General features: G+C 34.6%; 2 protein-coding genes across 3 annotated transcripts; one reads left to right on the top strand and one right to left on the bottom strand.

Annotated features, from left to right (window-relative positions):
* Positions 1-600: 600 nt before the first annotated feature.
* Positions 601-16,958, bottom strand: clpxa (caseinolytic mitochondrial matrix peptidase chaperone subunit Xa). The gene is made up of 14 exons (XM_067401123.1): positions 16,616-16,958; positions 15,923-16,074; positions 15,667-15,784; positions 13,501-13,655; positions 13,234-13,396; positions 11,889-11,930; positions 9,112-9,288; positions 7,553-7,717; positions 7,365-7,453; positions 6,852-7,016; positions 5,153-5,455; positions 4,563-4,655; positions 4,346-4,452; positions 601-1,724 (listed from the first exon to the last, which is right to left on the bottom strand). The coding sequence occupies exons 1-14, from the start codon at positions 16,668-16,670 to the stop codon at positions 1,634-1,636; spliced, it is 1,875 nt and encodes a 624-aa protein (XP_067257224.1). The 5' UTR covers positions 16,671-16,958; the 3' UTR covers positions 601-1,633.
* Positions 16,959-18,070: 1,112 nt separating this feature from the next.
* On the top strand, positions 18,071-24,489 carry spg21 (SPG21 abhydrolase domain containing, maspardin). 2 transcript variants are annotated; one of them, XM_067400357.1, is made up of 9 exons: positions 18,071-18,181; positions 18,623-18,687; positions 19,100-19,261; positions 19,427-19,507; positions 19,606-19,751; positions 19,835-19,943; positions 20,646-20,753; positions 20,975-21,115; positions 23,743-24,488. In XM_067400357.1, the coding sequence occupies exons 2-9, from the start codon at positions 18,625-18,627 to the stop codon at positions 23,866-23,868; spliced, it is 936 nt and encodes a 311-aa protein (XP_067256458.1). In that variant the 5' UTR covers positions 18,071-18,181; positions 18,623-18,624; the 3' UTR covers positions 23,869-24,488. The 2 variants fall into 2 exon arrangements, with proteins under 2 accessions (XP_067256458.1, XP_067256459.1); XM_067400358.1 differs by having other exon boundaries at positions 18,108-18,206; positions 23,743-24,489.
* The last annotated feature ends 3,272 nt before the right edge of the window (positions 24,490-27,761 follow it).

Genomic DNA, 27,761 nt, shown 5'->3' with positions numbered 1-27,761 from the left:
TGGAATGTTTTTATCAAAAACCCTAATTTCTTTTCAACTGAAAAAAGAAAGACATGAACATCTTAGATGAAATGGGGGTGAGTAAATTATCAGGAAATTTTTATTTGAAAGTGAACTAATCCTATTACTATGTTTTGTTTTGCGCAAAGCGCTTGCATCGCTTCATAAAAATTGAGGTTAAACCACTGGAGTCACATGGAGTACTTTAATCTTTACTACCTTTCTGGGCATTGAAAATGACAGTTGTGTTGGATCTCTGTGGAAGGACAGAACGCGCTCAGATTCCATCAAAAACATCTTAATTTGTGTTCTGAAGATGAACTAAGGTTATACAGGTGTGGAACGACATGAAAGTGAGTAATAAATGACAGAAATTTTATTTTTGGGTGAACTAACCCTTTAGATCTTTCTTCAGTGAAACACAAAAGGAGACGACAGCCTCAATCAACATTCACTTTCCTCATCTTATCATACAGTGAACGTAAATGACTGAAAATGAAATGGTTCCATGGAAGAAAATAATGCTAGTTTGGAACATGAGTGTGAATAAATGACAGATTTTATGTTTTATTTCATAATGTGTTGTATGTGTTTTGTTTGCCCATTATGTAATGTCATATTTACTTTCTTTAATGCTCATTATTGTGTTCATTGAAATACAACAGAAGACCTGCATTCAGTGATAATATTTACATTTTATTCCTACATTTTTTTTTTTTTTTGTACATGTATCCTTTGACTTAACAGGCGAGGATCAAAAACATACATGGTTTCTACTCTCTCTATGCAAAAAGTAACCCAGTCCCACTTCGCATTAATATATTCTATAACAATGCAATTCAAAAGACATAGAAATCTATTTCTGTGAAGAGATTAAAAATGAATTACACTGGGACAGTGTAACAACTACTGCAGTTACTGACATACAACCTTCTCAAAGAGACCAAAGTCACTTGGTTGTTTAAACCGGCGGATACAAATAAATCTTCCATCGTTGGGCGTCTTTGTGAATAACGACAGAAATTATGACACATTGATCAGGTGACAACAGGCATGTCCTTGAAGTTCCAGCCAGTTACTGATTTTCTTGACCCTTAACAATGCACATAGCAGCTTTAGTGTAATAGAAAACTGGACGCCTAAAAATCCCACTTTAGTCCACAGCATTGAGTGAAGGAAAAAATAAAGCGCCAAATTTGAAGTCAGCTCATATAGAGGCAAAATTAAACTACATAGACCTTCATCAGATACATATGCAGGTGGGGCTTTAATTATTATACATGTGGTTCAACTACAAAAATTGACTTACCACTGTCATATTGGAGACACTGTCTGCTACAGTCACTATAACCAGTGTGACACAAATGTGTAATTTTATTCCAAGCAAGGCAAAGAGAAACTAAAATGAAATAAAATAAAATAAAATCCATTACATTTCACATCTCTTTAGGAGGATAGTTTCAGGGGAGACTTTAAACTTATTTCTCTAAGCCATGATTACATAAAGCGAGGGTAGAGATGGCATAAGTTCACGGAAGTGAGTAATGAATCATCACAAGCGTACAGTGAGAAATGGACCCTTAGGAAAACTGAGGCGGCAAACAATCAGCTGAAGAAAGCGGGTTTGTAGTTTTTAGTTCTTGGCGGCATCAACCCGTCTCGTCCAGTTTTCCTCTTCGATTCCAGAGTCATACTCCTCCTCAGATGGGTCTTTAGCTGGAGCTCTGAGTGGAGAGAGCAAAACAGTCAATGACAATAATTCAAAGAGACAGCAATGTGTGTTGGTTTACTCTGAGAGGTAAAGGGATAGTTCACCTATAAAAGAAAATGATCCCATGATTTACTCACCCTCAAGCCATCCTAGGTGTATATGACTTTCTTCTTGCAGATGAACACACAATCAGAGTTATATTAAAAATATCCTGACTCTTCCAAGCTTTATAATGGGAGTGAATGGATGAAGTGCATTCATCCATCATAAAAGTAATCCGGCTCCAGGGGGTTAATAAAGGCCTTCTGAAGCGAAGCAATGAGTTTTTGAAAGAAAAATATCCATATTTATAAGTTAACTAGAATCATTGGCTTCCGTACGCGAGTCGATTCCAGCGGAAGAGTGACCTCTGACCCAGCGTTCGACGTATTGACGAACGCAGAAGTGCAGAGGAGAGAGCAAAACAAAACACCGGTCACGAATTAGGAGTCTAAAATAAAAAATTGTAAGGAGAAATTTTGGAGGAGCTTGAGTTTGTTGCCCAGTCCTATTTGTTTGAACAAAAACATTGCATCGCTTCTCTTCAGAAGGCCTTTATTATCCCACTAAAGTCGTATGGATTACTTTTATGATGGATGGAGGCATTTTTTTTGGGCTTCAAAATCTCATTTATAAATCTTGGAAGAGCCAGAATATTTTTTAATATAGCTCTGATTGTGTTTGACTGAAAGATGGCTTGAGGGTGAGTATGTTATGGGATGAACTAACTTTTTGGGTGAACTAACCCTTTTAGCTTTTAAGTGTATTTACAAATTCTCAATGTGTACAAATCTAACAACAATTTACGAAGTTATTAAATTAACCCACAATGAGGAACCATTACTTTGCATTAAATAAATAAATAAATAAATAAAATAATAATTATATATATATATATATATATATATATATATATATATATATATATATATATATATATATATATATATATATATATATATATATATATATATATATATATATATATATATATATATATATATATATATATATATATATATATATATATATATATATATATATATATATATATATATATATATATAAATAAATATATATATATATATATATATATATATATATATATATATATATATATATATATATATATATATATATATATATATATATATATATATATATATATACACTGAGCAGATAAAATACTTTCTTGATTTTAATTAGGGTACAATGTGGCTAAAGGCACTGTGGGGGAAAAGGCACCTTTGATTTTATTTTCCTCTTAACCACTAGATGGCACAAAAACTTGCCGTGGCACTTTCCTAAACATCCACTTTTCAAGATGCACGTACAGATTTGTCTGATCTTCGCGGGCAGCAGAGCAAAGTTGATTCTGAGCTAGTTTGATTTAATATTTGATATATTTTTTTAAATTTTGTAGATTTAAGTAGCAAATGAGAATCAATGAAATTAATGTTTACATTTTAAAACAAAGGTCTTTTTAATGATTTTAAGTTTTGTTAAAGGTAATTAAAACAACAGTTTATCAATAACGGAAGAATATGTAAAAGTATGGTATTTGGGGTAAAAATCACTGCTGCTGTTGGGGCGAAAGGCACTATAATTAACATGATTATGTGTAAATATACTGAACAAAAATGAATTATTTTATTCATCAAAATAAACAGAAAATAGTACAAATTTTGCTAAAGTGATTGTTTTGAACAAATATTAACTTAGACATTATTAAAAACAAAATGTATGTATCAATACCATGTGTATTTTGCCCCATGTGTCTGTGGGGTAAAAGGCCCCCCTCACCACCGCATACATTTATAAGATTTTTAAACAAAACTAACCACTTTTATTAATTATTTTCACATAAAATCTGTTGCTCCATCAATGTTCACTACAAACATATATATTTTTTTGCAATCATACACTATGGGAGTATTGAAAAGCATGTTTTTTTTTCTTAAGGTGTGCCTTTAGCCCCGTTGTAGCCTATATTATGTTTACTGATTAATATATATTGTTAAAATGTTTTTGATAAGATTATTTAATGGCAATATACATTACAGTTCAAAGTATCTTCAAAATGAATTCTTCAAATGCATGCATATACTTTCATTTTTTCCTGACACTTTGCATTAAGGTTTCATTTGTTAACTACATTAGTTAACATAACTAAGACTTCAAACTTAGTTAATTTCAACATTTACTAATACATTTTTAAAATCAAAAGTTGTATGCGTTAACATTAGTTAATGCATCGAGAACTAACATGAACAAAGGGCAATTGTATTTTTATTAACTAACATTAACAAAGATAAATAAATGTCTTTTTTAAAAATACATTGCTCACTGTTAGTTTATATAAGTTATTACATGTTAGCAAATGAGACCTTATTGTGAAGTGTTACCAATTTGAAGGTATTTTTATTCTAGTATTTTAATTTTTTTCTTAAAATGACTCATTCCTACTCAGAACATTTGCTCAGAAGACAAAAACACCTGAAAAAGGCCACAGTTCCAGGTGTGTCAGAGGTGGTTTTAAACAATAACTGTCGACAGATAAGATGACAAAATAAACTAGGTCATGTGAGCTCTCACCTTATGTACCGAGGTGTTGCTTTTCCTTGAACCACTTCCTTGTTCACCTCCACTGCCACAATATCAGAATGTGGCACCTCAAACATGGGATCGAGTAGCAGTTTTTCCTGTTGGGAAATAGTGGCAGCAAATGACATCACAAGAACGCACGTCATTATACAAGCATGCCTTTGAGGAACTGAAATCAATACTAGCAAGAAAAACAGCATTCTCTCACCATTATGGATCTAAGCCCACGGGCTCCAGTTTTACGCTCCAGAGCTAATCTGGCGATCGCTCTGAGGGCGTCAGGTGTCACGTTGAGATCACACTAATACAAAACAAACACACAGCACATTCTCTTTTCATTTATGACACATTTTATCATATTATATAACATTATGTATTATATATATTTGCTGAATTTGAAGCACTAAAAAGTAACCAATTGCTTATATTAACAAATTGAATGAATAAATATAGTATTAATAATAACATTTTAACATAATTAAAAAGAATAATAATGATAATAAAAGAAATTTTCAAAAAAGATAGGACAAAAAAAATTATCTTATTTTGAATTATTATTTTATTAACGTTTTATTTTTGTAATTTTAGGGTTTGGCATCTCCAGTTTTGTGAGAATCATCCATCAATCTGATGGTTTACTTTGCTGGATATAGCAAATGATGACAAAATAAATGTGTTAAACAAGATAAATGATGTATGCTTATTAATTTCACAATAAATAGGCGATTAATGGCACAAAAAGGGTGCGATTAAAAATTTTAATCTACTGACAGCCTAGTTAGCATATTAGGTACCAACCTTGTCCATGCTGAAGAGAGCCTGATACTGAGGCACAACAGCATTGCGTGGCTCCGTAAGGATCCGCACCAGCGTCTCCTCATCCAGACTGTGCAGTGGAACCACAACAGGAAGACGGCCCACAAACTCAGGAATCATACCGAATTCAATAAGGTCTCTGGCCTCCACGTGTTTCAGAAGCCGGTCCTTCTCCTCAATCTCAGCCACTGCGTCCACCTCTCCACCTGTGGTGTTAGCCAGGTCAGCCGCTGCTGCCGCCCTTCGACCTTTCCCCATGTTAGACGGTGTTCCAAACCCAAGGTACTACATATGGAATATAAAAGGCAAAGGCACATTATATATACAAAAAAATGGACTGAAACATATCCTTTTATTAAAAACTGGTGCTCTGCAGTGCCAAGAGACATTTCAAAACATTTCACCAGGTACTTTCACTTTTGCCGCAGAGACCATTTATATTCAAAAAAATGTGTTGTAATTATTTCCGTATGATAATATGTGCAGATTTCAGTGGGTGGGACTGTTTGAAGTTATTAATAAATAAATATGGATGAACGATAAGAAATAAAAAAGAAAAACACAATAAGCCGCAATTCTGCAAAAGAGAACTCAATCTGCTACTGACAAAATGCTTTCTGTTCACGCTGATCAACTTAATGAGTCTTTACTGAATAAAAGTATTAATTTTTCAGTAAAAAAAAAACTCTTACTAACCCAAAACATTAAAACAGCTGTTTATAGGGTTTCAGGATTGCATAAATAAATACTTCTTAAAGGATTTGTTTACTTCAGAATTAATTCCACGATAATTTACTCACCCCCATGTCAACCGAGATGATTGTCTTTCTTTCTTCAGCTGAAAAGAAATAAAGGTTTTTGAGGAAAACATTGCAGGATTTTTCTCCATATAGTGGACTTCACTGGGGTTCAACGGGTTGAAGGTCCGAATGTCAGTTTCAGTGCAGCTTCAAAGAGCTCTACATGATCCCAGACGAGGAATAAGAGTCTTATCTAGAAAATCCATCTGTCATTTTCTAAAAGAAATAAAAATTTATATAGTTTTTACCCACAAATGCTTGTCTCGCACTAGCTCTGCAATGCGCCACATTGGAAAGGTCACATGTGATGTAGGTGGAAGTACCGATCCAGTGTCTACAAAGCAACATACAAATACTTAGTCAAACAGCCTTTACAAAAAAAAAAAAGGCAAAACAATGATGTCGGACGATTTTGAAGTTGGAGGAGAAAATTAGTTTTTCGCCCTACCGTTGTACTTCTGCCTACGTCACATGTGACTTTTCCAACATGATTATGTAATGCGTGGCGCATCGCAGAGCAGTGCAAGATGAGCATTTGTGGTTTAAAAGTGTATTTTTATTTTATTTTTTTAGAAAATGGCTGATCATTTCACTAGTGAACCCTAGTGAAGTCCACTATATGGAGAAAAATCCTGGAATGTTTTCCTCAAAAACTTTTTTTTTTTGACTGAAGAAAGAAAGACATGAACATCTTGGATGACATGGGGGTGATGTAAACTAATCATTTAAAGCCTTTGGTCCATTGATTCATACTTTTATTATACATTAGAATAAATTTGCTGAAGGAAATTAAATATTAAATTTAAGATAACCAAGCTAGTCTTTCATAATTTTGTGAATAAAGCCTTGTTGTTCCGTGTCAACATTCTTTCAGAACTTACCTTCTCATTCTTTCTCCTGCTGATGATACGGTCAAGTCCATTAAATGCTCCAGAAGCCACAAACAGGATGTTGGTGGTGTCAACTTGCACAGTTTCACCTCTCAGCTTCCTGGTGTTCTTCTCAGGAACATTAACAATAGTGCCTTCCAGTAGCTTCAGTAAACCCTACAAAAATAACCTAACGTTATCCATCACAACAAAAACACGATCACAGTTTAGGTTATTTTGAAAATCTTGCTGTGAAGACATCAGATTTTTAGGTAAAAAATCTGTTTTCTGTAGCCATAAAAATGATTTGCATCATTATGCAAAAATAAATGCATAGTACATAATACAAGTAGTACACTAGAAATACAGAAGTGAGATTCCAAGAATAACAAAAAGTGTTTCTGTAAATCTTTAACAGCCATGTGAGCTTTCTTGCGATTTAGGTCAAAGTTCAGCTGAATATCAGTGACACTTCTGAACTACTCTAGGACACAGAATCTGCTTCATTTTTTTTTAATTACCAACCTGCTGCACTCCTTCTCCTCCCACGTCCCTTAACTGATGGATCCCAGGAACGCTGCCAATCTTGTCCACTTCGTCCAAGAACACGATACCTAAAAACAATTTCAACATCTTTAATAAAAGAACTCATTGCACAACATGGTTTGGATATTTCCTACATGAGGGTAAATGTCACAGGAAGTCTCTGTTACCTTGCTGAGCTTTCTCGATCACATAGTTGGCGTCCTGCAGAAGCTTTGCGATGACTGACTCAATGTCCTCTCCCACGTACCCCGCCTGGGTGAGGGTGGTGCAGTCGCAGATCGCAAAGGGAACATCCAGGCACTTGGCCAGTGTTTGGGCCAGAAGTGTTTTCCCTGTCACACAACTCAGTTAGGTTTCTAGTTTTTCCACATTACCACACTCAAATCATACACTAACGTTCAAAGGTTTAGGGTCGGTAAATTGTTTTTGAAAGAGGTCCTGACTTTTATGCTCACCAAGGCTGCATTTATTTGATCAAAAATACAGTAAAAACAGAAATATTATAAAATAACATGTTCTAAAAATATAATTTATTCCTTTGATGGAAAGGGTTCGTACAGATACTGTAAAATGAAATTCCAGGACTTTTCAAGCACTACTTTTTTGGTTTTCAAGGAGTACAATCAAAGATCTCACTTATCAAACAAGATCTTTATTATCTTTCAAATTCTAAAAAAAAGGTAAATGGATAAATAAAATTAAACGAATAAAAAATGGTACAAATAAAGTGCAGCACGTGCAATAACTGTGGTAACTTTAATCATTGAAAGCATACTATGACAAAGATATTGCAAAGATATATGTATATCAGATGGGCTGTAGCGTGAAAAGATTGTTTCATTAATAAAATTAAAATTAATTTCATATATACTGTCTTTCAATTATTCAAGCACTTTTCAAGTACGTTTTCATAAATATTGGTGCTTTCAAGGGTTAAATTAAAAAAAAATCAAGTACTTTAAGCGCCCTGTTTTTAGTGTCACACTATTCCTCAAAAATGTATCTAATATGCATAAACATTTCTTATTATTATCAATGTTGAAAACAGTTGTGCTGCTGCTTAATATTTTTGTAAAAACATTTTTTTTTTCAGGTTTCTTTGATGATTAGAAAGTTCAAAACAGGGGTGCTGCACATTTTGTTTTTTGTTTTTATCAAATTTAAAACTTAAGACCTTTTTAAGACCTGAAAACATGAAAATGAATATCATAAGGAATATGCACATAAAAATAGAGATTTCACTTCTATTGTTAATTAAATTTTGGTAGGCTACATAGTTTTCACTATGAGATGGAGAGCCTAATTGCCATGTAATTCAGATGGACTACAGGTGTTTATTTTTTACATATGATCGTTGGTACATTTTACCAGTATTTACCATACTTTCACTACAAAAATTAAAATATTAAAAATATTCTATATAAAAATAATATTTTTTTTTTAATAAAAGCATTTTCTTTACAAAATACAAGTCTTGGGCCCCGTTTACACTAGTGTGTTTTAAAATGAAAGTGATCCTCATCTACTCTGTCATTTCCAGACTTTTTAATGCACAGCGTTTATTTGAAATCTAAATCTTTTATATTATTATAAATGTCATTACTGTATTATTACGGTCACTTTTGATCAATTTAATGTGTCCTTGCTGAAAGTACTCTCTGCTCCATTTAATAAATTAGACTTCTGTCAAATCGTAAACAACACAGAGGGTGTGTTTCAGTCTCACCAGAGCCAGTCGGGCCCAGCAGCACTACGTTGCTCTTCTCTAGTTTGATGTCGGTGTGTGTGGAGTCCAGCACTTCTCCTCCTCTCTTCTCTGGAGCTGCCTGCTGGTTCATCTGCTGCTGCATGGAGGCGCCCAGAGCGTTTCCATGAGGACTGATCCCTGCGATCTGGAGCAGCTCTGGACAAATTAAACAACAACAGCAAACAAACAAACAAAAAATAAAATCATCGAGTATGTCCCTCACTTTACAAAAACAATTCTACATATTCTACGTGATGTAGTCTAGTAGGTTAGACAAGAACTTGCACATTTAGACACGTTCACTGCGTGATTTAGTCTATTAAAAAGCATTACGATTGCACCCAACATTCAAGATAAGGGGGGCAAAAATACCTCTGTAAGTCTTTAATATTTATATAATTTAATAGAGTTAAAGGATTAGTTAACTTTCAAATGAAAATTACCCCAAGCTTTTCTTACCCTCAAGCCATCCTAGGTGTAAATGACGTTCTTCTTTCTGATGAACACAATCAGATGAGCTTGATGGTATGAGCTCAGATTGTGTTCATCTGAAAGAAGAACGTCATTTACACCTAGGATGGCTTGAGGGTAAGTAAAGCTTGGGGTAATTTTCATTTGAAAGTGAACTAATCCTTTACTTTATCACACAAATAGTGCTGTTTTTTTCTCCTATCAGCACGATTACAAATGTAATATTGATTTTATACAACAGTTCAATAAATAAAGAATTTAATATTAAGTGACTTACATTTAGACACAATATTGCCTGTTTTTGCTCAATTTCACCCAATGAAAATAATCCAAACAAAACCACAGGACTGTTTTGCATCTCTGAGCAACAGATGATTAACAAATCGTTTGATTGAATGATTCAATGACTCACTCAAATGCTTATTTCCTGAATGAATCAGCCATTTGAATTAATCAGTTGAAACTCAATGACTCACTCATTAACAATGACTTGCTGCCACCTACTAGCAGTTTTAATTTTAGTTTTAAAGTATCTTTTCATTTTTTAAATAACATAAAAATATATTCAACGTTTTATGTTTAAAACACCAAAACATTATTTATGCATTTGTAACTGCATGTTAAATGCATTCATGTCCCCTCTGAGCTGCATTAAACAGTCTGTGTAAATGCATCTAAATGCCAATTCAGGTGCAGCTTCCGTTTCCTCCGCATTGCAAGGGTGAATTTTGTTGATACAGATTTCATTTGATTGGTAACAGCCCTATTGTGTCTTATTCTAACTGAATTTATTAAGTTAAATAAAAGAATTTGACACAAAAGATGATGAATACATTTAATTAGGTTTAAACAAATGGCTTTATAACAGTAAAAATGCCCCTAAAAAGGTAAAAATCTATTTAAACTTATTGGAAAAGATCATTTCTGTCACTGCTGCAAACTAACTACCACACAAAATATGAAGAATATCAAAAACTTTAGGAGTCAGCTGTTCACGGCAGCCCAAAACTTGCCAAGGTACTAACGTATTAAACACACTCAGCAAAATATCGTTATCAAGAAATTTGTATAAAATAAAAATATCAATTTTTGTTAATATCGTACACCTCTAGCATAAATTCTGAACTTTTGATTCTTTATTATGTATCTTTGAAAAACTAATCTGAACAAACATGTTCTTATTTATGTAATTAGTGCCGTTTACATAATAAAGGAATGGTTCAGGTTCAAAACAAGTTTTTGACCTATTGAGTGGCATACTTTTGATTACCACAATAATTCAACACCTCACTTATCATATTTACAAAATTATAATTTACAAAATTTACAAACGGTCAATAGTCTATAGGGCAAGACATTCAAAGAGGGATTGAATCAAAGCATCCAAAACTCAAATTTCTGTTAAACCACTTAAAAAGACTTTGATTCAAAGATTTGTATTATTAAAGATTTCATACAAATTTGTAAATATGAGTCATATGGTAAAAAAAAACATTGCTACACAAGTCATAATCAAAACTCAATACTTATATATACACTCATGTTTTATATAATAAATTAAAATATAAATATTAGATGAGAAACTTTAAAAAAAATGTATGTGACCTTTTTTTTAAGTTGAAGTACTAAAATCCCTAAAACTAAAAATGAAATAATAAATTAGAGTAAACAGAAATATTATAAAACAACTAATAAAAATGACAAAAGCACATAAAAATTACTAAATCTAAAATAAAAACACAAAATATAAAAATAAAAGCTCAAATTTTAAATACAAATATCTTGCCAATCACAAATAAGCATATCAATACTACTAAAATAACACTAATAATAACAGCAACAAAATGTTAAATCTCTTCTTCAGTAAAGAATAGTTGCATTGTGCACTGTTAACTGGTCAGGTCAAATTGCTTAGTGTGCACAGCTGCTCTAATCTACAGGGATTTCCTGTGACAAGAACCTCTGAAAGCATATGACAAAAGCAACACATGAACCAGCAGTCAAATCAGGTCACTGGGACATTTAACTGGTAAAACATGACAGCATTCTTTCCGATACATGCATGGCCACTTACGTAATTATGCAATAATATAACACTTCAACAATGTAAAAGGTTACAGGAAATTAAGAAAACTGACTACATGATTTTTTTGGCATTTGTACAACACCCAACATAAATCAAAGCAAACTGAAACAACATAAAACAGATTTGTTTTGAAAAATAAATGGTTTAAAGGACACATACTGTATGGACAATAAGATTATGGATGTTGGCGTACACTTACTTGTAAACCTGTATTCGTCCTCTCGCCGCCTTAGCTCTAGCTCTACAGAGAAAGGAGGACAGTTACGACGAATTCACTACCAGTTCTCACAGAACAAGAAACCTTGACCAGTTAAGTTAACTGCTGCAAAAATGCTTATGAATTGTACAAATGCCAAATAATGATAGATATCATAAAATGCTGCTGTTGGATTAGAAAAGAATGGACAGAGTATACATCACAATGGAGGTTATAATGGCTTCTGAAGGAGAAGATTAGATGATTCAAGAAGGTACGCAATGGAAAACTATCACTAGTCCTTAATTTGAAACATGGAATAACTAAAATGGTTAAAAAATTTCACTTTAAGGGGATCTATTATGACCCTTTTATAAGATGTAATATAAGTCTCTGGTGTCCCAGAATGTGTCTGAAGTTTCAGCTCAAAATACCCCACAGATCATTTATTATATTGTGTTGTAAATGCCCATTTTTGAGTGGAAGGAAAAACATGCTGTTTTTGTGCATGTGTCTTTAAATGCAAATGAGCTGCTGCTCCCCGCCCCCTTTCCAGAAGAGGGCGGAGCCTACAGTTCATGCCTTAGATACTAACAAAACATTTGTTTGCTTTTGATGAGCATCTCTATCGCGGTCACGCTCATGTGACATTGCAGTTCTTCATCATCATGAAAGTGTATTATCTGCATGTGTTTTAAAACCATATCAGTGTAAACTTCTGAGATATGGTTTTCTGAGCGCTCACATCCGAAGCACGCGCACAGAAAGCTGTCTGTCAGACGGCACGTCCCGTGAGTATTAAACTAAGTTCTCTTTCACATCTTATTGTGCTTAAATGGTCAAATACACATAAGGTTATGTCAAAAAGACACAAAGATCACATAAACACAGTCGGTTATGTCTGTGTATTAAAGTGACAGCAGCGTAATATACAGTAACTACTGTATGTTACTTAACTAATGTGACATTTTTGGGTAAAACAGTATATTCAGAGGAAATTAATGTAGAGTAGGAGTTGCAGCGATCATTATTACTACTATTGCTTATATTTATGTTTTGAATTTAAATAAATGTACATTTAAAAAGCTGGATGGGTCCCTTTTAATTTGATGTTGTCTTTGAAGCACAAATATCTGTGTGTTTTAGTTGCTTTAGTGTCACTTCTTCATTTTGCTTTCAGCTGGCAGAGTGACACCTGGCTTTCTGAGGACATGAATTTAATTTGTATCCTTTAATAGATTCATTTCCTAATGGCTATGATTCTCTTACATAAGACCTGTTTAGTGAAAACCACCTGTTCCTACTTTCTGTGTGTTTTGCACACGCACAAACGCTTTGCAGTACAAACCTCGAGGAGTGAGGGAAGCCTGTTTCTCCACCTCCACCTGCTGCTGTCTGGACCCTGCCGGCATGTTGTTGTAGATGCGTTTATAATGGTTGTAAACAGCCACTGACAGAACCTTTTTAGCATGGTCCTGACCCACAACATACTTATCCAGATAAGCAAAGATCTGCGAGAAAACAAAAACAGAGAGATTATATACAAAGCTGGAGACAACCAGCTGGATAATCCTGTCACAAGGTGTTCTTTCAAATCTCAAAGTTGAATATCTACCTTTTTAGGTGGCGGAGGGGGTTTCTGCTGGAAAGCCAACTTGACAGCTTCTGCTGCGGATTCCGGGTCTTTACTCAAACTCTTCTTAGTATCCGTTTCAGAAAGCACCACGAAAAAGTGGTGGCATTTTTCACATTTCACAAAGCGAGTTGATGCTACACAAGAGAAATAACATCTTAGTGTAATTTTATTAAAAGAGACCTATTATACCCCTTTTTACAAGATGTAAAATAAGAGTCTGTTTGCGAATTTTTAGCTCAAAATACCCCATAGATCATTTTTATAACATGCTAAAATTGCCACTTTTGGGGGGTGAGTAAAAACGCATCCTTTTTGAGGGTGTCCCTTTAAATGCAAATGAGGTGGTGCTCACAGCCCCCTTTCAAGAAGAGGGCGGAGCTTCAAGATGACATCATCATAAGGGGGAATCTGAATCAGCTCTTTTGAAGAGACTGCTTTTGAATTATGGGAATTATAAAAAAAATGAGTGAGTGGATTTTTACCATTATAGGCTGGTTGTTCGAGCTGCACGATTAATCAGAACTTAATGGGATCTATTATTCCTATTTCACAAGATGTAATATAAGTCTCTGGTGTCTCCAGAATGTGTCTGTGAAGTTTCAGCTCAAAATCCCCCACAGATCATTTATTATAGCTTGTTAAATTTGCCCCTATTTGGGTATGAGCAAAAACACGCCGTTTTTGTGTGTGTCCCTTTAAATGCAAATGAGCTGCGGCTCCCCGCCCCCTTTCCAGAAGAGGGCGGAGCTTTAACAGCTCAACAACAACAAAGCTGGAGAATCTCACGCAGCCAAAATGAGGATTGTCAGTAACGGTGTTCAGCCTTACATTGTTCAAACCGGAGTCGACACTGATGGAGAGACTCAGGAAGAAGTTACAACTTTTAGGATGTTTCTGAATGGTTAGTGGATACATTTATGTAGTTGCTGTGGAGTTGATTCAACTCATCCACTAGCATGTGCTGTCATGTTCATCTTTTGTGTTGAACTGACCCTTGTTTGTGAAGCAGTCCGGTGTAAAATTAGGGCATGACAACAACACTCTACTACAACTCTTCTCCAAAGCAGCCCAACATGGCCCCGCCCCCTTTGTTGTGTGTTCTCGGGGGCAGGGTTTATGTAAATTTCGGGGTTTGTGATTAATAATTATAACAACAAAAACAACAATAAAATAAAATAATTTTATAAAAAAATTTATAAAATAATAAAGTCTCAATTTAAAATGCAATCAGAATTTTTTATTTTTAACTAAGCATCTTTTAAACCTGGTTACTAATTAAAGCACCAGCAGATGAAAAAGCTACTTCTTGTGTGTGATTTATTTTTAGCACTGAACAGTTAGTTCAGTAAACACTCTGGCCTACTTAAACATGCACGAGGCCAAAAGAAACCATAACTCTTTGGAAACAAGGTCAGTAATAATAAAAAATAAATAAATTAGGTAATCATCTTGAGTAATCCCATATTAAAAGATTAGTCCACTTCAAATAAAAGTTTCCTGATAATTTACTCACCCCCATGTCATCCAAGATGTTCTTTCTTTCTTCAGTCAAAAAGAAATGAAGGTTTTTGAGGAAAACATTCCAGGATTTTTCTCCTTATAGTGGACTTCAATGGACTCCAAACGGTTGAAGGTCAAAATTACAGTTTCAGTGCAGCTTCAAAGGGAAGGCGTAAGACATACAGTGTAAACTTTTTGAAGAATACGGAAAGCGGAAGCAAGGTGATCATTTGTGTTTATAAAGCATATACAGTTGTATTTTTTTTTTTTAAATGAGCGATGGTTTCACTAGATAAGACTCTTATTCCTCTTCTGGGATCGTTTAAAGCTCTTTGAAGCTGTGCTGAAACTGTCATTTTGACCTTCAACCATCTGGAGTCCACTGAAGTCCACTATAAGGAGAATAATCCTGGAATGTTTTCATCAAAAACCTTAATTTCTTTTCGACTGAAGAAAGAAAGACATGAACATCTTGGATGACATGGGGGTGAGTAAATTATCAGGAAATTTTAATTTGAAAGTGAACTAATCCTTTAAACACAGCAGGCAAACAATTATGTAAAAAAAAAAAAAGAAAAAGAAAAAAGAACAGAACAAAATCCAATAAAAATAAAATGATAAGAAAAAAATAAATCAAGTACTCACAAACAAATGTTTCTACATGTGTGCAAGGATCTCCACATTTAGGGCACCTCAGCTGACTTCCTCCTTTGCCAGAATTATTAGAGCTGGTTCTCTTTCCACTTCCTTCACCAACAGATTTCTTAAAAGGAAGACAAAGATTAAAAAAATATAATTTCCAGGAAGAGGATGAATAGAATTACATTGATACGTTATCATTTCCTTCTCAAACCCTTATCAGAGAACAGGGAGTGTATGATAAGTAACACTATCATATTACCTTTCCACCATCTCCATCTTTCATCCCATCTTTTGAAGCAAAATACACAGCCGACTCTGAGAAGGACCTCACGGGGATGCGGCGTGCCAGACGAACCTCACGAGCTCCCGGACGGCTCAGTGACAGTATCTGGACTCTAGAGCCTGATATTCCTGTGTCACATACACAAACATGAGACCTTCAGACACTCAAAGTAACAATAACATGATGCCATTATGAAATCATATTGTTTAGAGTGCCTTTAGGGGACATAAAATCAAATATCCAACCAATAAAGCAATGTTTATCAGACTACAGAAGTCTTGACAAATAAAAGCTATTCATTTTTAATATTATGAATCTTGAAATAACAACCAGGCCAAACTAACAGCCAAATAAATAATGACACCTTAAACAACATAACAATCCCTAAATGAAACAATTAATGGCTCGTAGTTGAACATTTTAATAAACAATATGGCTATATAGACACTGTTGCTTATGTACAGCAATAATAGTCAACAACTGTATAATTGTTTTTTACCTTTACAAAGCACTTGAATCTATGTTTCTGCATGAATGTTGATGTAAATGTTTTTGCATCTTTATGGTTTGTTTATATATTGTTAGCGCACATGCAGTAGCGCTAGCAAAATAACTAGGCTAAGAAACAAACAAACATCAATATTTCTCAAAATATGACTTTCTTCTTACCTTTATGAGCAGAATTTATGAGTTTTCTCGCCGCTGAAGCACACGTACACGACATGTTTCAGGGTTGTTTTGTTTTTTAACGAACTGAATCGGTTGATTTTGAGAAGCGCTGGGAGGTTAGCGCTAGCTGAGAGCTAACCCACTGAAAGCCATTCAGTACAGGCCCAACAATAATAAATGACTTAAACCGAATCTGTGAATTACATAAAAATCAATCAAACATATTAATATACGAAATGCGTTATTTTGGGAGCTGCTGTATGCAGCTGAGCTAAACACGTACTGCTGTCTGAACTAGACACTGTGATACAAGTAAACAACTGATGACACTCTTGTCTTGAGTCACTAACTGAATCATTCTGACAGAGAATCATTTGAGTCAGTGAATCAATCTGCGAAGATTCAAAGAATCATTAGGGTCAGTGAATCGCGAGTTCATTTAAAGGGTTAGTTCAGCCAAAAATGCAAATTCTGTCATTTATTACTCACCCTAATGTCGTTCCACACCCGTAAGACCTTCGTTAATCTTCAGAACACAAATTAAGATATTTTAGTTGAAATCCAAGCAAGGCCTGCATACATTAATGTACTAAAAACATATTTAAATCAGTTCATGTAAGTACAGTGGTTCAATATTAATATTAGAAAGCCACGAGAATATTTTTGGTGCACCAAAAAAACAAAATACCGATTTCAAAACACTGCTTAATGAAGCTTCGGAGCGTTATGAATCTTTTGTATCGAATCAGCGGTTCGGAGCGTCAAAGTCACGTGATTTCAGCAGTTTGACACGCGATCCGAATCATGATTCGACACAAAAGATTCATAACGCTCCGAAGCTTCCTGAAGCAGTGTTTTGAAATTGGCCATCACTAAATAAGTCGTTGTTTTGTTTTATTGGCGAACAAAAAATATTCTCGTCGCTTTATAATATTAATATTGAACCACTGTACTCACAATGACTGATTTAAATATGTTTTTAGTACATTAATGGATCTTGAGAGAGGAAATGTCATTGCTGGCTATGCAGGCCTCACTTGGAATTCATCAAAAATATCTTAATTTTTGTTTCGAAGATTAACAAAGGTCTTACGGGTGTGGAACGGCATGAGGGTAATAAATGACATTATTTTCATTTTTGGGTGAACTAACCCTTTAATAACAAATCAAATGAATCGATAAATCACTAAAGCCAGTGAATCAATCTGTCTAGCACTACACCAGTACAATAATACACACTCCCACCACATAAATAACTGCAAGAGTGTACATATCAGGGTTTATTCAAGATGAACACAATTACTAATTAAACAATCTAAAAAAAAACTTTGCAATCTACATATTGATTTTTATTAAACAACATAAAAGTGTGAAAAAATTATTTTGTTTTTGGGTGAACTGTCCCTTTAATAGCGCTCTTTAACGCGCATGCGCGCAGCGAGCAGCCGCTGATAGGCTGGTGTGATCGTGTGCAGTCAATCGTTTGCTGGCTGCGGAAGCTGCTGTCATGTGATTTAGCGAAAGGATACAATGTTTTTCAAATCCGTGGATGAAAGGCATTAAAAGGTGATTTATTTCAAGAATCAACACGGTAACATTCTCTCATCTATCGCTCGAAATGATCTCCTGATTTACATCGCCGAGAAATGTATACAATCAATGGTTTTGTAGGGGCAGATGTTGTATTTTTGAGCATCTTAAACACTCTCATGAAGGTTTAAATGATCATTTTAGAGACAACATCACTTTATGTAGTGTTATAATTGCGGGAAGTGTGTATGTGCGTTCATGAACTCACTAGACTAGACCATTTTGTAATCTAGTCACATGTTTTCTATGGTGAAATGCATGAAAGGGGTGTAAAGATTGACAATTAATATTTTACATGAAATGAAATTTTTACAAAATACCTCTTATTTTTGTCTATATTTCAAGTATTGAGTTGGTCATGTCAGTTATTTTGTGAGACTTGCACTTATTTAATCAGACATTTCATTTGCATTTCAGCAATGGAGGAGATAAGAGTATCTCCTGATTATAACTGGTTCAGAAGCACTGTACCTCTGAAAAGAGTAAGTCTATCTATCTATCTATCTATCTATCTATCTATCTATCTATCTATCTATCTATCTATCTATCTATCGTTCTATCGTTCTATCTATCTATCGTTCTATCGTTGATAGATCTATCTATCTATCTATCTATCTATCTATCTATCTATCTATCTATCTATCTATCTATCTATCTATCTATCTATCTATCTATCTCTTTAAGCAACCTTTTTTCATTTGAATTAAGGTAGAAAACAGGATGCTAATTGTCATTTGTCATTGTTCATTGTCATGTAAGAAAGTAGAATTAAAATGAAAGAAAAAAAATCATAGAACTGCTGTAGATGTAAATAATACAAATATGTATTTTTTTCAGTGTCATGTGATACTGATGTTGCACATTTGTGAGTTCCTGCCTGTGTGTCTTCCTCAGATAATTGTGGATGACGATGACAGTAAAGTCTGGTCATTGTATGATGCTGGGCCGAAAAATATCAGATGTCCCATTATCTTCCTCCCACCCGTGAGCGGCACCGCAGAGGTTTTCTTCCAGCAGGTGCTGGCTCTCTCCGGATGGGGCTATCGTGTCATCTCTGTACGTCTCTCACACATATACTAGAGATAGACAACAATTGATGTGTTTGGTTGCTTCAAACATGGCATTTTATGTAACTAACATGCCCTTGTGCTGCTCTTCTGATATTTAATGCTTGCTCTCTGCTTTCTTCCATGATATGCAACTTGATATTGCCGTATCCAGCTCCAGTATCCTGTCTATTGGGATCTGCTGGAATTTTGTGATGGATTTAGGAAGCTTCTAGACCATTTACAACTAGACAAGGTATGGAAAATGATTATTTTATGCATGCAAATGGGAAATCACAAGTCTCTTTCACAACCTGTTTTTCGTTCTCCATCGCTCCGTTTGTCTCTATGCAGGTGCACTTGTTTGGCGCTTCTCTGGGTGGATTCCTGGCTCAGAAATTTGCTGAAGTCACGCATAAATCTCCCAGAGTTCACTCTCTGATCCTGTGCAACTCTTTTAGTGACACATCGATCTTCAACCAGACATGGACGGCAAACAGGTAGACTTGTACTGATAACATAATCCGGTGTTAATGTCTCTGTTCTTGTGGACTTTTTCTCATGAACACTGTTGCATTTCTAGTTTCTGGTTGATGCCTGCGTTCATGCTTAAAAAGATTGTGCTTGGTAACTTTGCCAAAGGACCTGTGGACCCAAAAATGGCAGATGCAATTGACTTTATGGTTGACCGAGTGAGTACTTCTACTATACCGATTGTTTTTAAAGCGTTGATGTTATAATTAGTGTAACTAAGTGTAATTCTACAACTTAAAATTAATTATGCACAGAAAAATTCTTAAGAATAAAAAAATACAAACTCAGAGCGTTTATCCATGTTGATTTGTTGTCCTACGGACATCAATATGATCGTGAAGATTTTGTTAAATGTGTATCTGTGCTAACATTCATTGCTTATGTAGTAGTAAAAAAGGCACTTAAAGGGATAGTTCACCTATAAAAGAAAATGATCCCATGATTTACTCACCCTGAAGCCATCCTAGGTGTATGTCTTTCTTCTTTCAGACCAACATAATTAGAGATATATTCAAAAATATCCTGGTTCTTCCAAGCTTTATAATGGGAGTGAATGGAGGGCTTGTTTTGAAGCCAAAAATTAATGCATTCATCCATCATAAATATAATCCATACTCTTCCGCTGCAAACCGATAGATATTTTACTTTATAAAATTTTAAATATGGACATTTTTGAGGGTGAATAAATCATGGGATCATTTTCATTTTTGGGTGAACTATCCCTTTAAATCAAGTCAAATTTAGTGCTTGAGCTGGATTGATGTAGTTGGTAATAGAACTTATACTGATGTGTGAAAGTAAATTTGTCTCACCCTTTGCTCATTTATCAACAAAGCATGCTCTGTTTATTTGTGCTTTAGCTGGAAAGCCTGAACCAGAGTGAACTGGCCTCTCGACTCACACTGAACTGCCAAAACTCCTATGTGGAACCTCACAAGATAAAGGATATTGCCGTCACCATAATGGATGTAGGTTTATATATATATATATATATATATATATATATATATATATATATAATATATAATATATAATATATAATATATATTTAATATATAATATATAAACTGTGCATAACTATGGAACTGTAACATTGACATAATTTTGCAGTAGGCAAGAAAATAAATATAAGTGAACTATTAAAAACAGTAAAAACTGTTTAAATGATTTTGACCTTCTTTTCTCTCAGGTTTTCGATCAGAGTGCCCTGTCACATGAGGCAAAGGAAGAGATGTATAAGCTTTACCCAAATGCTAGAAGAGCTCATCTCAAAACTGGCGGAAACTTCCCCTATCTGTGCAGAAGTGCAGAAGTTAACCTGTACATACAAGTGAGTACACCGTTTCTAAGTTGTCTAAAGGAATATTTCAGCCAAAATGTAAAATTCTGTCATTATTTACTCACCCTTGTGATGTTCCAAACCCCAACGATTTTCTTTCTTCTGTGGATCGTGTATGAAGAAAATCTGAAGCTTCAAAAAAGCCATATGATAGCTTTGTGTGAGAAACACAGTTATTTAAAAGGGACCTATAATGCCCCTTTTTACAAGATGTAATATATCTCAGGTGTGCCCCTATATGTGTTTGTGAAGTTTCAGCTCAAAATACCCCTCAGATCATTTATTATAGCATGTTGTAAATGCCCATTTTTGAGTGGAAGGAAAAACATGCTGTTTTCGTGCATGTGTCTTTAAATGCAAATGAGCTGCTGCTCCCCGCCCCCTTTCCAGAAAAGGGTGGAGCCTACAGCTTGAACCTCCAATCCTTTGCCAAAAACTAACAAAACATTTATTCTGTGTCCCATTTCGCCTACTTATACTACGCCCTAAAAGTATGTACTCTTTCTGTGAACAAAAAGTACTTACTTTTGAGTGTGTAGCAAAATAGTAGACAGGCTTTGGGACATACTATCACGTCATACAATTGCGTCTTTGCTCTCTGTCGCATCCTGTCACCGTAAACTGACCTGTCAATCATCTTACATCCTCCACATTTCATTTAAATGCGGGTCTTTCATGTGGAGAACTCTCCTCATATTAATGCACAATGATACATTTAAAAGTTAATTGCCAATTGGATCTTTATAAAAGTCCACATTGGTATTTGAAGATGAAAAATAACGCAGATAACAATAAATAAATATTTTCTATCAATTTGAACCGAATATTAGTCACTCAAACCTCTCAGCGTCGATCGAGCATATTCGTCATGTTTTGTAGTTTTTTAACACTTTTTACTCGTGTTTGTAGTTCTGAACTGAATCCTCATCCAACGCGCAATGGGTTGTGGGCAATATTAGCCTTTATAGTGTGCACAGATCCACACTTCGAAAATCTACCGTAGACCATCCGGGGACTTTTGGCATACTCTTTTCAACATACTATGCTTTGGGACACACTTATTTTAATCTCACATACTATTTAGGATGGATAGTACGGACATTGGGACGCAGGGTTAGTGTTGATGATCATCTCTATCGTGGTCAAGCTCACATGACATTGTAGTTCATCATCATGAAAGTTTATTATCTGCATGTGTTTTAAAGCCATATCAGTGTAAACTTTGAGATATGGTTTTCTGAGCGCACACAGACGAAGCACGCGCACAGAAAGCTGGCTTACATGTCTTAATATGCAGTAGTAATATAAACAGCAGTGTAATATACAGTACCTACTGCTATATATGCTGTTAAATACTGCTCATGACTAAATTTTGGGTTATCGCATAAACTGCTGGATCCGATAAGACACATTTACTGATTAAATCCCTCAATGCATAACAAAAAACTGAATTTGCCTCAACAGAGGATGTGATTGGACTGGATAAGTGGACCAATCACATCATACAGCATCTCAAATGTTGGTTTGATCATTCTGAAATGCCAGAGCCAAAGTCTGTCATCAGAATGATTTGGTATAATGACCTTCCAGAACTGTCCCACACGATTGCATTCCCAAAAACCAGGCAGCCGCCTCTGATTGTTTCGTCTGTGCGCTATGAGGCAAAAATAATTTATGATAAAAAGAGTTTCCCAGATTGCAGCAACTTCTATTTTTAATACAGATATTTTGTTAATTTCCCAGGAAGTGATGATTTTGTTCTCTTGAACACATGGGATGGAAATGGTGCTTTATTCGCAGATGTTTAATGAAATATTTCAGTTTTGCACTTAAGTTAAATTTGCAAACATAGCTAGTGAATAACAACATAAATCTCATTCTGTTTTAAAGACATATAGAACACTTTTATGATACTTAAAGGGGTGCTTGATTATGATTTAACTTTTTTTTTTTTAAACTTTAGTTAGTGTGTAATGTTAGAGCATAAACATCTGCAAAGTTACGATGCTCAAGGTTTAATGTAAGGGGAGAGATTTTCATTCAAACAAATCGCTTTTTAAGGACTACAACAAACAGCTGGTAGGGACTACAACAAGCTTATTCCCGGTTAGGTACATCAAAACCCCAAAATTTACATAAACTCCGCCCCTGAGAACACACAACAAAGGGGGCGGGGCCATGTTGGCTGCTTTAGAGAAGAGGAAGAGTTGTTGTAGTAGAGTGTTGTTGACATGCCGTCATTTTACGCTGGACTGCTTCACAAACGAGGGTCGATTCAACACAAAAGATGAACATGACGACACATGCTAGTGGATGAGTTGAATCAACTCCACAGCAACTACATAAATGTATCCACTAACCATTCAGAAACGTCTAAAAGTTGTAACTTCTTCCTGAGTCTCTCCATCAGTGTCGACTCCGGTTTGAACAATGTAAGGCTGAACACCGTTACTGACAATCCTCATTTTGGCTGCGTGAGATTCTCCAGCTTTGTTGTTGTTGAGCTGTTAAAGCTCCGCCCTCTTCTGGAAAGGGGGCCGGGGAGCAGCATCTCATTTGCATTTAAAGGGACACGCACAAAAACGGCGTGCTTAATTTGTACTTTTTTTACTCTGTAGATACACCTGCGTCAGTTTCATGGGACACGGTATGCCGCCATCAGTCCAGAGATGGTCAGCGCAGAAGAGCTGGAGGTGCAAAAGACAAATCTGAGCAACGACAGTGAGAGTGATGATGAATCATAGAGAGCCTTCATACACATAATCTCTGAATGATGGAGAGATGAATCAGGACCTGAATTTGGCCTGATTTAGCTACGCAACATTCAGAGATCACGTTTCGGTATTCTGTTTTTCTATTACCTTAAAGTCAGTTAAATGTGAATGGACTTTAAAGAGCCTATTTTTACTTTATGGAAGATAAACAATATTTTGATATGATATATTATGCCTGTAAATAAGTGAAATTGATTACATAGAGTTTTCATAGAATGCCATATTTTGACCCGGTTGCCTTACACAATATACATAAAAAGCACGTCTTTGTTGAAATCAGCACTTTTTACTCCTTGATGTTAATTATCTGCCTTTTGTGTGTTGGTGTTGTTTTCCGTTTTGTATTTGTTTCTGGGTTTTTTTATGTATGAATGTTGTCAGCATCATTTTCTCTGTTTGTTGGAGTCATGCACTGATATAAAATGAAACTCGTTTCAACACCAAATTGTATAAATCTTTTACTTTTTCCAAATGACCTGTCAGGAGTCCTTGATTTGGAAAAAAGTCAAAATGTGTCATTATTAACTTAAATAAAGCTGTTTAACCACAAAAGCCAGATATTGATAATTGTTACAGATTTGCAATTAATTCAAATTGCATTAATTCAATTAAAAGTTTGCATTTGCTTAACTGATATGCCATTTATATTTTTTTATAAAATATATTCTAATAATAATTCTGCATTGGGTGCAAATCTGCCTTTCAGTGTTTGTAATGTAATAATTTGACCTAATGTTTATTAGTATTATCTTTCCCTGTTGAGAAAAGACCATTTGTAAATACAAGTATACAGTTATAAATCACAAATGAACCACTAAAGCATTTCCGTACAATACAAACACTGTTTGGCCGTACAGAATTATTCAAGTCTTATCAGAGTGTTTACATAAGAATCAGATCAATGAATTGGGATTTTATGACATGCAAATATATTCAAAACCCTATTTAAAGTACAAGCATGTTTTTTGGACCAGCATCATCTAATATGAATATAGTATTCATTGAGTAACATGATATTATGATCTGATGCCATTACTATACCATGATACCATCACAATATCTTTTTGAAGGAGCCAGCACATTAACGTCAGCATGAAATCAAAATGAACCATTATTTATCTGTGCACATTATTATTATTTTAAATTCATGTGCCCTCGTAATATATAATCAAAATAACTTCTCCCTCTTTCAGCGACATCTCTTCTCTTCTCTGATGATGTGTTTACTGGCGTGAGGGCGGGGCAAACTGTCACTCATATGAGATCCACCAATAGCAAACTACAACCATCAAATGATCCAATCAACTCCTCATGGACAAAATCAAGTCCCGTCCTACATTTGTTCTTGTCCAGGAATTATCACAATGGGGATTAAAATACTATCACAACTTCTGTTTCATGCCGACTTTAACTGCAGCATATGTCATAGACGCTCAGAGTACCTTAGCAAGTTTATTACTCATGATTAATGAGCAATGCCTTAGCAAACACCACAAATACTTCTTGGGAGGAAACAAAAATAAAGGAACACAGATTTTTGTTTATTGAGAGAGTTTGTTTTGCTTGGACACAGTTTGCAACATCATTCCAAAGCTGTGTGTTCCTCAAATAAGGTTGATATCGATATAGACTGAACAAGAACAGCACAGCTTCTTTTAAAACTAATTTGGTGTGTTCAAGTTCTCCTGGAAATGTTGTATTTACCAGGTGGGAAGCAGTGTTGGCAATTTAGTGATTTTGTCAGTAGACGAGTCAAACCATGAAACCGGTACGATTTGAGTCTGACCTTTTTCAGTGTATTTTATTTATTGGGTCAACAAAATATATTTTTAAAAGCTTTTTGTATGAATTGAAATGCCTCCTTTAATAATGTTTAAAAACATGACATACATTTATCTTCATATTAGAAATTATTTTGTTTTTTTCAGTTGACACCACCTTTTTTGTCATGTCCCTCAAGGCCTTCTATGAAAGTATACTTGGGATATGAATAATAAAATGATAAAAAAAGCCCATTTATTCTGTCATTCCCATAAATATCCATCTGTGCTTTTTTTGCTGGGAATGCTGGGAAGTAAATTCACGATTATTCATTAAAATCCCATTATTTAGTAACCCCTCAACCCCGTTACAACAAACCATTCTCCCCTATAAAAATAATGAACTGATTCTTATGTGACGTCATTAATAGGAAGTGACATCATAGAAGTCTTCTGAACAACATTGTGAGCAGACACAGGCAATTGACCACCTTCTTTAATAATTATGACTAAATTATGTTGTGAAATTGTGTTTGTCAAGCTTAACGACTCAACCCCGTTACATCAATTAAAGATAGAAAACTATTACTTGTGAAAATGATCTTTGTTATTTCAACATTATTCATGATTTCTTAATATCATGCATGCCATACGCTCTCCATTTATTCACTAGATTTAGAGCAGTGGACAATTTGGGCAAAAAATCACAACCCCATCACACCTACATTTTTATTAATTATTATTATTAAGTTTATGAAAAAGTAATTTAAAGTTAGTTGAATTCTGTCTGAAATATTCAATCATAAGAATACTGATTTTAGTTCAATTTCTGAAGTTAAACCTTTGATAAAAAATGATGAGGTTTCTGTCACAAAAAGTGCCCATTTCAGGCTTTATAGCAAAAGTGTGAAATTTTATGTATCTTTTATATTTGCAATGACTGAAATAGTGTGAGGGACGTCTGATTAATAGGAAAATGTTGATTTGATCACAGATACATTTTATAATAATATTCAGAGAGCTCCCATAGTGTCTATAACTTAAAATAATGACCAATAATAATAGGGATTTGATGCCTAAGATGAGAAAATATGTTTTTCTGGAAGTTAAATATGTCATTAATGTTGTGGGGTGTTCAGAAAACTAATACATTTTGTTAAAAAATCTAAAAATGTGTAAGTCCAAATCGGTTTCGTGGAGTGACTCAGATTTAGCGACTTCTGCTAAATAAGGTTTGTCCAGGAAGTTGCTAGATTTAAGCAGCTTCTTGGACAAACCCTATCTAGATTCTTATCTCACTCACTGATATTTATATTAATATAGCTAAATGAGAGAAATCACCATTATGAGGTCATCTAGTGACATTTAGCAATGGGATTTCAATTGAATGCAGTTAGCAACATGGTGGGAATGAATCGACGTCAGATGCGTTTAAAGGGTTAGTTCACCCAAAAATTTAAATTCTGTCATTTATTTCTTACCCTCATGCCGTTCCACACCTGTAAGACCCGTAAGACACGACACACTGATTCATTTGTGCTCCTGAAGCAGTGTTTTGAAATCAGCCATCACTATATAAGTCGTTATTTTGTTTGTTTTTTTGGCGCTCCAAAAATATTCTCGTCGCTTTATAATATTAATATTGAACCACTGTACTCACATGAACTGATTTAAATATGTTTTAATACATTTATGGATCATGAGAGAGGAAATGTCATTGCTGGCTATGAAGGCCTCACGGAGCCATCGGATTTCAACTAAAATATCTTAATTTGTGTTCAGAAGATGAACGAAGGTCTTACAGGTGTGGAACAGCATGAGGGTGAGTAATAAATTACAGAATTTTCATTTTTGGGTGAACTAACCCTTTAAGTCACTTTAGTTGGAACAAGATGGCGGTGTACCTTCTCTTCATTAACTACACAAAAATACAGCAAGGGTTTTGAAATCTGCTTCTAGAAAATGAAGAACAAAGAATATACATCAGGTGTATTTAACTTTTTGAAGTTTTTAATTTATTTATGAAGGCACTGTAAACTTTATCACTACATATATTGTTATATTACAATGCTATTATATTTTGCGCAGGGGATTAGCTTATAA

The sequence above is a fragment of the Chanodichthys erythropterus genome, chromosome 11 (assembly GCF_024489055.1).
Source record: "Chanodichthys erythropterus isolate Z2021 chromosome 11, ASM2448905v1, whole genome shotgun sequence".
NCBI lineage: Eukaryota > Metazoa > Chordata > Actinopteri > Cypriniformes > Xenocyprididae > Chanodichthys > Chanodichthys erythropterus.
The sequence above is the reverse complement of the archived record's forward strand: the minus strand, read 5'-3'. Positions and strand labels throughout refer to the sequence as shown.

What these genes read in the sequence shown, in the direction of transcription:
- clpxa (XM_067401123.1), bottom strand. Translation starts at nt 16,670, where the DNA reads ATGTCGTGTACGTGTGCTTCAGCGGCGAGAAAACTCATAAATTCTGCT. An exon ending in ACATGTAGAAACATTTGTTT is followed by an intron (nt 13,656 to 15,666) that starts GTGAGTACTTGA and finishes TCTCTTGTGTAG; the next exon opens with CATCAACTCGCTTTGTGAAA. An exon ending in GTGGGCTTAGATCCATAATG is followed by an intron (nt 4,453 to 4,562) that starts GTGAGAGAATGC and finishes ATTTCCCAACAG; the next exon opens with GAAAAACTGCTACTCGATCC.
- spg21 (XM_067400358.1), top strand. Translation starts at nt 18,625, where the DNA reads ATGGAGGAGATAAGAGTATCTCCTGATTATAACTGGTTCAGAAGCACT. An exon ending in CAGACATGGACGGCAAACAG is followed by an intron (nt 19,752 to 19,834) that starts GTAGACTTGTAC and finishes TTGCATTTCTAG; the next exon opens with TTTCTGGTTGATGCCTGCGT. An exon ending in TTGCCGTCACCATAATGGAT is followed by an intron (nt 20,754 to 20,974) that starts GTAGGTTTATAT and finishes CTTTTCTCTCAG; the next exon opens with GTTTTCGATCAGAGTGCCCT.